The sequence below is a fragment of the Drosophila miranda genome, chromosome XR (genome assembly GCF_003369915.1).
Source record: "Drosophila miranda strain MSH22 chromosome XR, D.miranda_PacBio2.1, whole genome shotgun sequence".
Taxonomy (NCBI): Eukaryota; Metazoa; Arthropoda; class Insecta; order Diptera; family Drosophilidae; genus Drosophila; species Drosophila miranda.
This window is the reverse complement of record NC_046674.1, coordinates 38727637-38738534: the sequence shown is the minus strand read 5'-3', so window position 1 is coordinate 38738534 and position 10898 is coordinate 38727637. Positions and strand designations below refer to the sequence as shown.

The window sequence follows — 10898 nt, the reverse complement described above, 5'->3', positions numbered from 1 at the left end:
AAATTAATTTGTTTCTTTTGGCTATAAAAATGATTCGATCTAATCCAGATTCACCAATCTCATTGATACGGTCATTCTCTATGATTGTGCGTTTTTAGTTTTCTCGTATCTTCAATATTGTGGATGCCACAGATTTTCGTTCTTTGTGGGGGCGGCATGGGATGGGGCGAAATATTGATATATACTTTTAGAATGAGATCTGACAGGAGTGTGGATACCACATTTGGTTACTCTAGCCTTAATAGTCTCTGAAATGTGTGAATGCCCCAGACCTTCGTCCTTTGCGGGGGCGGAAGGGGGTGTGGCGAAATTTTGACACAAAACGGTCAAGGTCCGATATCACAGGAGTGTGGATACCAAATTTGGTTTCTCTAGATTTTACAGTCTCTGAGATCCTTGAACTCATATTTTTCCATTAACAAAGCCGACCATGAATCCTGTGTGTTAGAGAGAGACAGAGCAAGAGAGAATGAAATTGTTTTCTTGATTCTGGCTATAACAATTATACGATCTGGTTCTGATTTTGCATTCTAGAAGATCTAGTCCTCCTCTACGATTCAGCGCTTTCAGTTTTCCTGTATCTTTGAAATTGCGGATGACACAGATTTTCGCTCTATGTGGGGGCGGAAGTGGACGGGGCAAAGTTTTAAAATATACTTGTAATAGTGACATATCACAGAAGTCCAGATATAAAATGTCGTTGCTCTAGCTCTTATAGTCTTTGAGCACTAGGGATAGACAGACGGACAGACAGACAGGGCTCAATCGACTCGGCTATTGATGCTGATCAAGAATATATATATTTTATGGGGTCGGAAACGATTCCTTCTGGACGTTAGACACATCCATTTTCACCACAAATCTAATATACCCCAATACTCATTTTGAGTATCGGGTATATAAAAACCAAATATAATCCTTATAATAATAACCTTAATAATAAAGTTTATGTGCTATATGAAATTTTCGACTGATTTATGTATATACAATGTCGGTTCGCTATCCAATTATGGCCATTATGGTTTGGGGGTATAGCTACATATGTGTTGAAGTCTAGTTACTTTATACATTTCGACAGATTAAGCGGGTAAAGCATTCGACGACTTAAGTTTATGGTGGGTTGAATTTGGCAAGGAAGGTCAATTTATTATGTGTTGTAATCTGCCAACTACTGTCAACGAGTAACAAAGGTGCAAAAGGGTTGCAGATGTAAGTATTTTTAACATTATACATACCATCTAATTTTAAGCCCTTGCCGAAGAGAAAAATTCCGTAAGCTTTATTTAATAGTTTATTTAATTTATCTAGATTGTTAAATTACATTTTTAGTTTAAATTTTGTTCAGCAAGACATGCCAAAATAAAGCGCCCCACTTGCAACCTCTATAAAAACCTGGGTGGTCCAGAGTTGAATGACCCAGGATTTGGAGGGTGTGATGTGGGCGATAACTGTCCATGACGCATCATATCAAATGGCGAGCTAGAGCGCTGCACGAAGCGGTGATAGTTGCTTTGTGGCAGAGCGTGCTAAAATTAATGAAAACTTTTTATTTTAGGATAAATACCGAGAAGGAAATACTATCGTGTATACTTCGCAGGGTCAGTGCACTTGGAACGTTTCCAACTACGCGAGGGCTTGGACCATCGCCCAAATCTAATTGTAAACTTTCTGGCATGTCGTTATTGCTGCCGACGCTACGGCCGCTAGTATTTCCAGTACTATTCGACAAATGAAGCTGACCTAACGATGCGGTGGCCATAGCCACATCCGGCATCATATCTGAAAGATGATACTTCATCAGGGAGGTTAAACTCTCTCACGATCCGAAGCCGAATTTGTCGTTCAATTTCATGTTTTGATGAAAGTGGCAGTAGCAATGCACGCTGGCACATAGGTGACTGGCGAAGTTTATTTTCGCGTTTACGCATTGCCTACAAAGTTTGGTTATCCGGTGCTGGTATAACAGCCGACCCTACCATCATGTCAATATTTTCATGAATAGCACAACGATTAATAACACTACAAAGTCCATTATTAGCCGCTGCATTCATGTGGGACACCATATACAAGGTATCAGGAATATCTGGCGGGTGTCGCGACCTACGCATACGCATTAGTTCCACCTGGTAGTGAGATGAAGATAATCGATCCTTCAACAAGGCCTTTACTTCCTCAATATACGGCATAAAGAGACGTGGTCTAACAAAGAGTCCCTGATTACTACCACTACGTATCCAAGCATTGATACGTACATTTTCTCGTTCATCTCCAATCATATGTGAAGGTGGCGTGCTGACAAGACCTCGACGAATTGCTTGGCAGAGTATCCCACTATGTGGTGGTAAAACATGGTCTATGCGCACTAAAGGCAATAATTCTGCGATGATGTCTCGCAACTCTACATCACTCAAATCACGTTTTTTTACGCCCTAGCTTGCAACTGAGTGGGCTGCGTGTGACAACAAGTTTGGTTCACGATCTTCCATACGGCGAATGAGCTCCTTCTCCCCATTTAAGAACAGCCTGCAGCCTTGCGCCAAAATATCAAGCTCTAAAAACCGACCAATCTGGTAAAGCTCCATAGCTTCCTCTAGTGTCGTTGGACGCACTTTTCCTGTGTTGGTTAAGGCATGCACTTCCCCTAGTGATCCTGCCGACGTACCCGATCCAACACCGCGTAAAATCAGTGTCAAATCAACAACGTCCAGGTAAACGGTATAATGGTTTCGTCTAATACAATTCGCGTGGGCACGTGAAAGGAACGTTCAACGCACTCATCAATGTTGCGCGTTCGACGCGCAATTAAATTACAAAACAAGGGGCAACGTTGTGAGTTGCTGCGGAGACCGCAACTCTACCTTTATACCCGATACTTAGTCAGTATGGCTCTCCTCCGGCAGACGCCGCTAATATTGAACGACACGACAAAGAGTGCGTTTATACGCACGTTTTATAGTGAGATCTAACAGGAGTGTGGATACCAAATTTGGTTTCTCTAGCTTTTATAGTCTCTGAGATCCTTGAACTCATATTTTGCAATAGGCAAAGCCTACCATGAAACGTGTGTGTTAGAGAGAGACACAGCGAGAGAGAATGAAATTGATTTCTTGATTCTGTCTTTTATACGACTATACGATCTGGTTCAGATTTTGCACTCTAAAAGATATAGTCATCCTCTACGATTCTGCGTTTTCTGTTTTCTGTTTGTGGGGGAGGAAGTGGGCGGGGCAAAGTTTTAAAATATACTTGTAATAGTGACATATCACAGAAGTCCAGATATAAAATGTCGTTGCTCTAGCTCTTATAGTCTTTGAGCACTAGGGATAGACAGACGGACAGACAGACAGGGCTCAATTGACTCGGCTATTGATGCTGATCAAGAATATACATATATACTTATGGGGTCGGAAACGATTCCTTCTGGACGTTACACACATCCATTTTCACCACAAATCTAATATACCCCAATACTCATTTTGAGTATCGGGTATAAAAAACCAAATATAATCCTAATAATAATAATGAAATTTTCGACTGATTTATGTAAGTACAATGTCGGTTCGCTATCCAATTATGGCAATTATTGTTTGGGGGTATAGCTACATATGTATGTGTTGAAGACTAAATACTAGTTTTAATATAGTATATGGTTTGTTAGGGTATGATAGTTATCTATGATTTTTTTCCAGATTACAGGGCATGTCCCATTCGCCTTGCCCGTGCAACGGCTTCTAATGGTCCTCCTCTGCGCTTATTGGGTGAAGGGTGTGTAAGCGAAAAAGTAGAAATCACTGTCGTGCTGCATCCCAGCTTCTTGGCTTTGCCCACCCCTATCTCGGCTTGGCCTTGCTGATCGGGCGCCGCTCCTCTTCTGCGCTACGAGACGGCGTCGGTGCCTTCTTCCGTCCGCTTTGGATCTGGCTGGCTTGAAACCGGCATTCATAAATATACATATGTATATAACTTCAGCTGGCACTTCCAGACTATATGGTCCCATACATTTATTTTGTTTGTCTTGCTCAGCCTATTGGTGGAACTTGATAGAACGAAAAAAACTCGGCCAACCGCAGGGGAGCGATCTTACACTCCCAGTTCGAGCCAGACGCCGAAAGATACACTACTTCAGTACCTCCCTTTCACAAGAGAGATATCTCTCTAAGGAAGGTCAATTTATTGTGTGTTGTAATCTTCCAACTACTAGGGTCAACAAGTAACAAAGGTGCAAAAGGGTTGCAGATGTAATAAACAAATTACTTAAACTTGTTTTTTCTTCGCAAATACCAGAGATAATATACATACTTAAGTATTTTTAACATTATACATACTATCTAATTTTAAGCCCTTGCAGAAGAGAAAAGTTCCGTAAGCTTTATTTAATAGTTTATTTTATTTATCTAGATTGTTAAATTACATTTTTAGTTTAATTTTTGTTCAGAAAGGCATGCCAAAATAAAGTGCCCGGGATCTGGGCCCACTTGCAGCCTCTATAAAAACCTCGGTGGTCCAGAGTTGAATGACCCAGGTTTTGGAGGGTGTGATGTGGGCGATAGCTGTCCATGACGCATCGTATCAAATGGCGAGCTAGAGCGCTGCACGAAGTTGTGATAGTTGCTTTGTGGCAGAGCGTGCTAAAATTAATGGAAAATTTGTATTTTAGGATAAATACCGAGAAGGAAATACTAACGTGTATACTTCGCAGGGTCAGTGCACTTGGAACGTTTCCAACTACGCGATGGCTTGGACCATCGCCCAAATCTAATTGTAAACTTTCTGGCATGTCGTTATTGCTGCCGACGCTACGGCCGCTAGTATTTTTCTGGAATTGTGGACGTTGACATGCAATGACTGCATCTTTCAAGAGGCGATGCAGTTACTGCACCGTCAAGTGGCCCGTGTGACACCAGCAGAAGGCTGTTACGCGCGGATCCCAGGCAAAACGCAGCCCTCCTCCCGCCCAACCGACCGAGGGGCGCTGCCGCATGACGCGCGGTGCGTAGCCGAACCAAACGCGAACATGCAAGAAAGATAGCTATTAGACTAACATTCGAGGAAAATTAGTACTAAACTTACTAAGAAACTAAGCAAGCAATCAAAGTACAAATACCACTACAGTTACTAATTAATAGAAAGGTGTGTAAGGATTAATAATTTAATAAGAGGAAGAGAATTAGTGGTGGATATAATATGGTAGAGGGAATTATAATCCGAGCATAAGACCCTAAACGGTTCATGCAAGGAATAATTCGATCTACAAAGTGGAAGGAACAACGGTATAAAATTTCTAGTCAGTCTAATAGGAATCGTGAAGTTTATGCGGCTCAACAGATCAGGGCTGTCTATGTCACCCCTGATCAAGTTGTGCATAAATATCACACCAAGCATTTTTCTACGGTTAACTAAGGATGGGAGGTTTACTAATAGTAGTCTACTAGAGTAAGATGGGAGTCTTACACCCGCATCCCAGTTAAGGCCCCGCAGAGCAAAGAGTAAAAAGTTTTTCTGTACTGATTCTATACGGTCCTGGTGTACTTTGTACTGAGGGCACCATACACAGGAGCCGTATTTCAAGATCGGACGAACAAGCGAGGTATAGAGAGTCTTTGTTATATAGGGGTCGTCAAATTCCTTTGACCACCTCTTTATAAACCCAAGCACGCCCATGGCCTTATTTACCATGGTAGAAATGTGTTCGGAAAACTTTAACTTGGGGTCCAACATAACACCCAGATCATCCACCAGGGTAATTCTCTCAAGAGAACTACCAAATAGGGTGTAGGGAGCCAACAAAGGGCTAGAACGATGAAATGTCATAACTTTGCATTTCGAGGCATTAAGGTGTAACAAGTTTGCACAACACCATGACTGAAAGTTATTGAGATCGGATTGCAAGCGAGAATGAAATGAAATGTCCTTGTACTGGACACAGAGTTTAACATCATCCGCATACATAAGTACTCGAGAGTATGTTAATACTGAAGGTAAGTCATTAATAAAGAGTGTGAAGAGTAAGGGGCCTAGATGGCTTTCCAGTACTATTCGACAAATGAAGCTGACCTAACGATGCGGTGGCCGTAGCCACATCAGGCATCATATCTGAAAGATGACTATTTCCAGAGTCCAAAGCACGTGCGCCGTTTTCAACACTCATATCCAAGCCTAAGCTATTTCCATGCGGAAATCGAAAGTCCACTTCAGTTATTAATGCCGGCAGTTCATTTCGTGGACGCGCTGACGCTGAAATATGTGCATAGCTACACTGAAGCGCAGGACCAGAGTTGGTTGCTAAAATACTGACTACAAAAAGACCATTTGATTGGTGACGCGGAAAAGTGAGATTTCGGCTCTAATAGGGGTGTACTCCATCGGTGCCACAGATTAATGATGCTGACGATCCCATTGACGAGGACGATAAAAAAGAAGATCCAACGGTTGTGTTTCGCGGAACTGAGCCAGTAGCCGCTGGTGATGGCGGTGGGCTTTGATCTTCATCTTCAAGCAAATTGTCTTCGCTTTGAGTAGTGAACGCAACTCCACACTGATTTTCTTTGTGAGCATCATCACTTTTCTGGCTGGATTGGTGTGAGCTTTCCAGAATATCAGATAATTCATCAGGGAGGTTAAACTCTCTCACGACCCGAAGCCGAATTTGTCGTTTAATTTCATGTTTTGATGAAAGTGGCAGTAGCAATGCTCGCTGGCCATAGGTGACTGGCGAAGTTTATTTTCGCGTTTACGCATTGCCAATAAAGTTTGGTTATCCGGTGCTGGTATAACAGCCGACCCTACCATCATGTCAATATTTTCATGAATAGCACATACAAAGTCCATTATTAGCCGCTGCATTCATGTGGGACACCAGGTATCAGGAATATATGGCGGGTGTCGCGACCTACGCATACGCATTAGTTCCACCTGGTGGTGAGATGAAGATAATCGATCCTTCAACAAGGCCTTTACTTCCTCAATATACGGCATAAAGAGACGTGGTCTAACAAAGAGTCCCTGATTACTGGATACTACGTATCCAAGCATTGATATGTACATTTTCTCGTTCATCTCCAATCATATGTGAAGGTGGCGTGCTGACAAGACCTCGACGAATTGCTTGGCAGAGTATCCCACTATGTGGTGGTAAAACATGGTCTATGCGCACTAAAGGCAATAATTCTGCGATGATGTCTCGCAACTCTACATCACTCAAATCACGTTTTTTTACGCCCTTGCTTGCAACTGAGTGGGCTGTGTGTGACAACAAGTTTGGTTCACGAGCTCCTTCTCCCCATTTAAGAACAGCCTGCAGAATTTCTAGCTCAGAAGCTTGTAAAAAATTACTCCGCAGAACATTTAACAGTTGCTTTTTATCTAATTGGTTTAGGACAGGTGAGGTGCTAATAATGGTAAATTCTTCTCGTAGGTACTGACAAGCTTGTCTAAACAACCACGCGGAGCCATGGAGTTGGCAACCCCACTTTAAAACTGTTGGTAAAGTATCAAGGGACAGCCACTCGAGTATCAAATCCTCACAGCCTTGCGCCAAAATATCAATCTCTAAAAACCGACCAATCTGGTAAAGCTCCATAGCTTCCTCTAGTGTCGTTGGACGCACTCTTCCTGTGTTGGTTAAGGCATGCACATCCCCTAGTGATCCTGCCGACGTACCCGGTCCAACACCGCGTAAAATCAGTGTCAAATCAACAATGTCCACTCAAACGGTATAATGGTTTCGTCTAATACAATTCGCGTGGGCACGTGAAAGGAACGTTCAACGCACTCATCAATGTTGCGCGTTCGACGCGCAATTAAATTACAAAACAAGGGGCAACGTTGTGAGTTGCTGCGGAGACCGCAACTCTACCTTTATACCCGATACTTAGTCAGTATGGCTCTCCTCCGGCAGACGCCGCTAATATTGAACGACACGACAAAGAGTGCGTTTATACGCACGTTTTATAGTGAGATCTAACAGGAGTGTGGATACCAAATTTGGTTTCTCTAGCTTTTATAGTCTCTGAGATCCTTGAACTCATATTTTGCAATAGACAAAGCCGACCATGAAACGTGTGCGTTAGAGAGAGACACAGCGAGAGAGAATGAAATTGTTTTCTCGATTCTGCCTTTTATACGATTATACGATCTGGTGCAGATTTTGCACTCTAAAAGATATAGGCATCCTCTACGATTCTGCGTTTTCAGTTTTCCTGAATCTTTGAAATTGTGGATGCCACAAATGTTCGCTCTTTGTGGGGGAGGAAGTGGGCAAAGTTTTGAAGTATACTTGTAACAGTGACATATCACAGAAGTCCAGATATAAAATGTCGTTGCTCTAGCTCTTATAGTCATTGAGCACTAGCAATAGACAGACGGACAGACAGACAGAGCTCAATCGACTCGGCTATTGATGCTGATTAAGAATATATATACTTTATGGGGTCGGAAACGATTCCTTCTGGACGTTACACACATCCATTTTCACCACAAATCTAATATACGCCAAATACTCATTTTGAGTATCGGGTATAAAAAAACCAAATATAATCCTAATAATAATAACCTTTATAATAAAGTTTATGTGCTATATGAAATTTTCGACTGATTTATGTAAGTACAATGTCGGTTCGCTATCCAATTATGGCCATTATGGTTTGGGGGTATAGCTACATATGTGTTGAAGACTAAAGACTAGTTTTAATATAGTATATGGTTTGTTAGGGTATGATAGTTAGCTATGATTTTTTTCCAGATTACAGGGCATGTCCCATTCGCCTTGCCCGTGCAACGGCTTCTAATGGTCCTCCTCTGCGCTTATCGGGTGAAGGGTATACGTGTAAGCGAAAAAGTAGAAATCACTGGGGTGCTGCATCCGCAGCTTCTTGGCTTTGCCCACCCCTATCTCGGCTTGGCCTTGCTGATCGGGCGCCGCTCCTCTTCTGCGCTACGAGATGGCGTCGGTGCCTTCTTCCGTCCGCTTTGGATCTGGCTGGCTTGAAACCGGCATTCATAAATATACATATGTATATAACTTCAGCTGGCACTTCCAGACTATATGGTCCCATACATTTATTTTGTTTGTCTTGCTCAGTCTATTGGTGGAACTTTATAGAACGAAAAAACCTCGGCCAACAGCAGGGGAGCAATCTCACACTGCCAATTCGAGCCAGACGCCGAAAGATACACTACTTCAGTACCTCCCTTTCACAAGAGAGATATCTCTCTATATAAAATCTAAAACATCTGAAATATATGACCATATGACCAAGAGGTATCTTGAGTCTAGTTACTTTATACATTTCGACGGATTAAGCGGGTAAAGCATTCGACGACTTAAGTTTATGGTGGGTTGAATTTGGCAAGGAAGGTCAATTTATTGTGTGTTGTAATCTGCCAACTACTAGGGTCAACAAGTAACAAAGGTGCAAAAGGGTTGCAGATGTAATAAACAAATTACTTAAACTTGTTTTTTCTTCGCAAATACCAGAGATAATATACATACTTAAGTATTTTTAACATTATACATACTATCTAATTTTAAGCCCTTGCTGAAGAGAAAAGTTCCGTAAGCTCTATTTAATAGTTTATTTTATTTATCTAGATTGTTAAATAACATTTTTAGTTTAATTTTTGTTCAGAAAGGCATGCCAAAATAAAGTTCCCCGGATCTGGGCCCACTTGCAACCTCTATAAAAACCTGGGTGGTCCAGAATTGAATGACCCAGGATTTGGAGGGTGTGATGTGGGCGATAACTGTCCATGACGCATCATATCAAATGGCGATCTAGAGTAGAGCGCTGCACGAAGCGGTGATAGTTGCTTTGTGGCAGAGCGTGCTAAAATTAATGGAAAATTTGTATTTTAGAATAAATATCGAGAAGGAAATACTAACGTGTATACTTCGCAGGGTCAGTGCACTTGGAACGTTTCCAACTTCGCGAGGGCTTGGACCATCGCCCAAATCTAATTGTAAACTTTCTGGCATGTCGTTATTGCTGCCGACGCTACGGCCGCTAGTATTTCCAGTACTATTCGACAAATGAAGCTGACCTAACGATGCGGTGGCCGTAGCCACATCAGGCATCATATCTGAAAGATGACTATTTCCAGAGTCCAAAGCATGTGCGCCGTTTTCAACACTCATATCCAAGCCTAAGCTATTTCCATGCGGAAATCGAAAGTCCCCTTCAGTTATTAATGCCGGCAGTTCATTTCGTGGACGCGCTGACGCTGAAATATGTGCATAGCTACACTGAAGCGCAGGACCAGAGTTGGTTGCTAAAATACTGACTACAAAAAGACCATTTGATTGGTGACGCGGAAAAGTGAGATTTCGGCTCTAATAGGGGTGTACTCCATCGGTGCCACAGATTAATGATGCTGACGATCCCATTGACGAGGACGATAAAAAAGAAGATCCAACGGTTGTGTTTCGCGGAACTGAGCCAGTAGCCGCTGGTGATGGCGGTGGGCTTTGATCTTCATCTTCAAGCAAATTGTCTTCGCTTTGAGTAGTGGACGCAACTCCACACTGATTTTCTTTGTAAACATCATCACTTTTCTGGCTGGATTGGTGTGAGCTTTCCAGAATATCAGATATTTCATCAGGGAGGTTAAACTCTCTAACGACCCGAAGCCGAATTTGTCGTTCAATTTCATGTTTTGATGAAAGTGGCAGTAGCAATGCACGCTGGCACATAGGTGACTGGCGAAGTTTATTTTCGCGTTTACGCATTGCCCACAAAGTTTGGTTATCAGGTGCTGGTATAACAGCCGACCCTACCATCATGTCAATATTTTCATGAATAGCACATACAAAGTCCATTATTAGCCGCTGCATTCATGTGGGACACCAGGTATCAGGAATATATGGCGGGTGTCGCGACCTACGCATACGCATTAGTTCCACC

At 42.4% G+C, this 10898-nt stretch overlaps 1 protein-coding gene across 1 annotated transcript; it reads right to left on the bottom strand.

Moving 5' to 3' along the window:
- Positions 1 to 1374: 1374 nt before the first annotated feature.
- On the bottom strand, positions 1375 to 10208 carry LOC117186478. The gene is made up of 3 exons (XM_033387354.1): positions 10078 to 10208; positions 1583 to 1779; positions 1375 to 1526 (listed from the first exon to the last, which is right to left on the bottom strand). The coding sequence occupies exons 1-3, from the start codon at positions 10130 to 10132 to the stop codon at positions 1383 to 1385; spliced, it is 396 nt and encodes a 131-aa protein (XP_033243245.1). The 5' UTR covers positions 10133 to 10208; the 3' UTR covers positions 1375 to 1382.
- Between the last annotated feature and the right edge of the window lie 690 nt (positions 10209 to 10898).

Bases quoted from the DNA above. Each gene is read 5' to 3' on its own strand.
- LOC117186478 (XM_033387354.1), bottom strand. From the start codon at position 10,132: ATGAGTGTTGAAAACGGCGCACATGCTTTGGACTCTGGAAATAGTCAT. The intron at 1,780-10,077 runs ATATGATGCCTG...ATCATCTTTCAG, and splicing joins TGGAAATAGTCATCTTTCAG to ATATGATGCCGGATGTGGCT. The intron at 1,527-1,582 runs GATAGTATTTCC...CATTAATTTTAG, and splicing joins TGACCCTGCGAAGTATACAC to CACGCTCTGCCACAAAGCAA.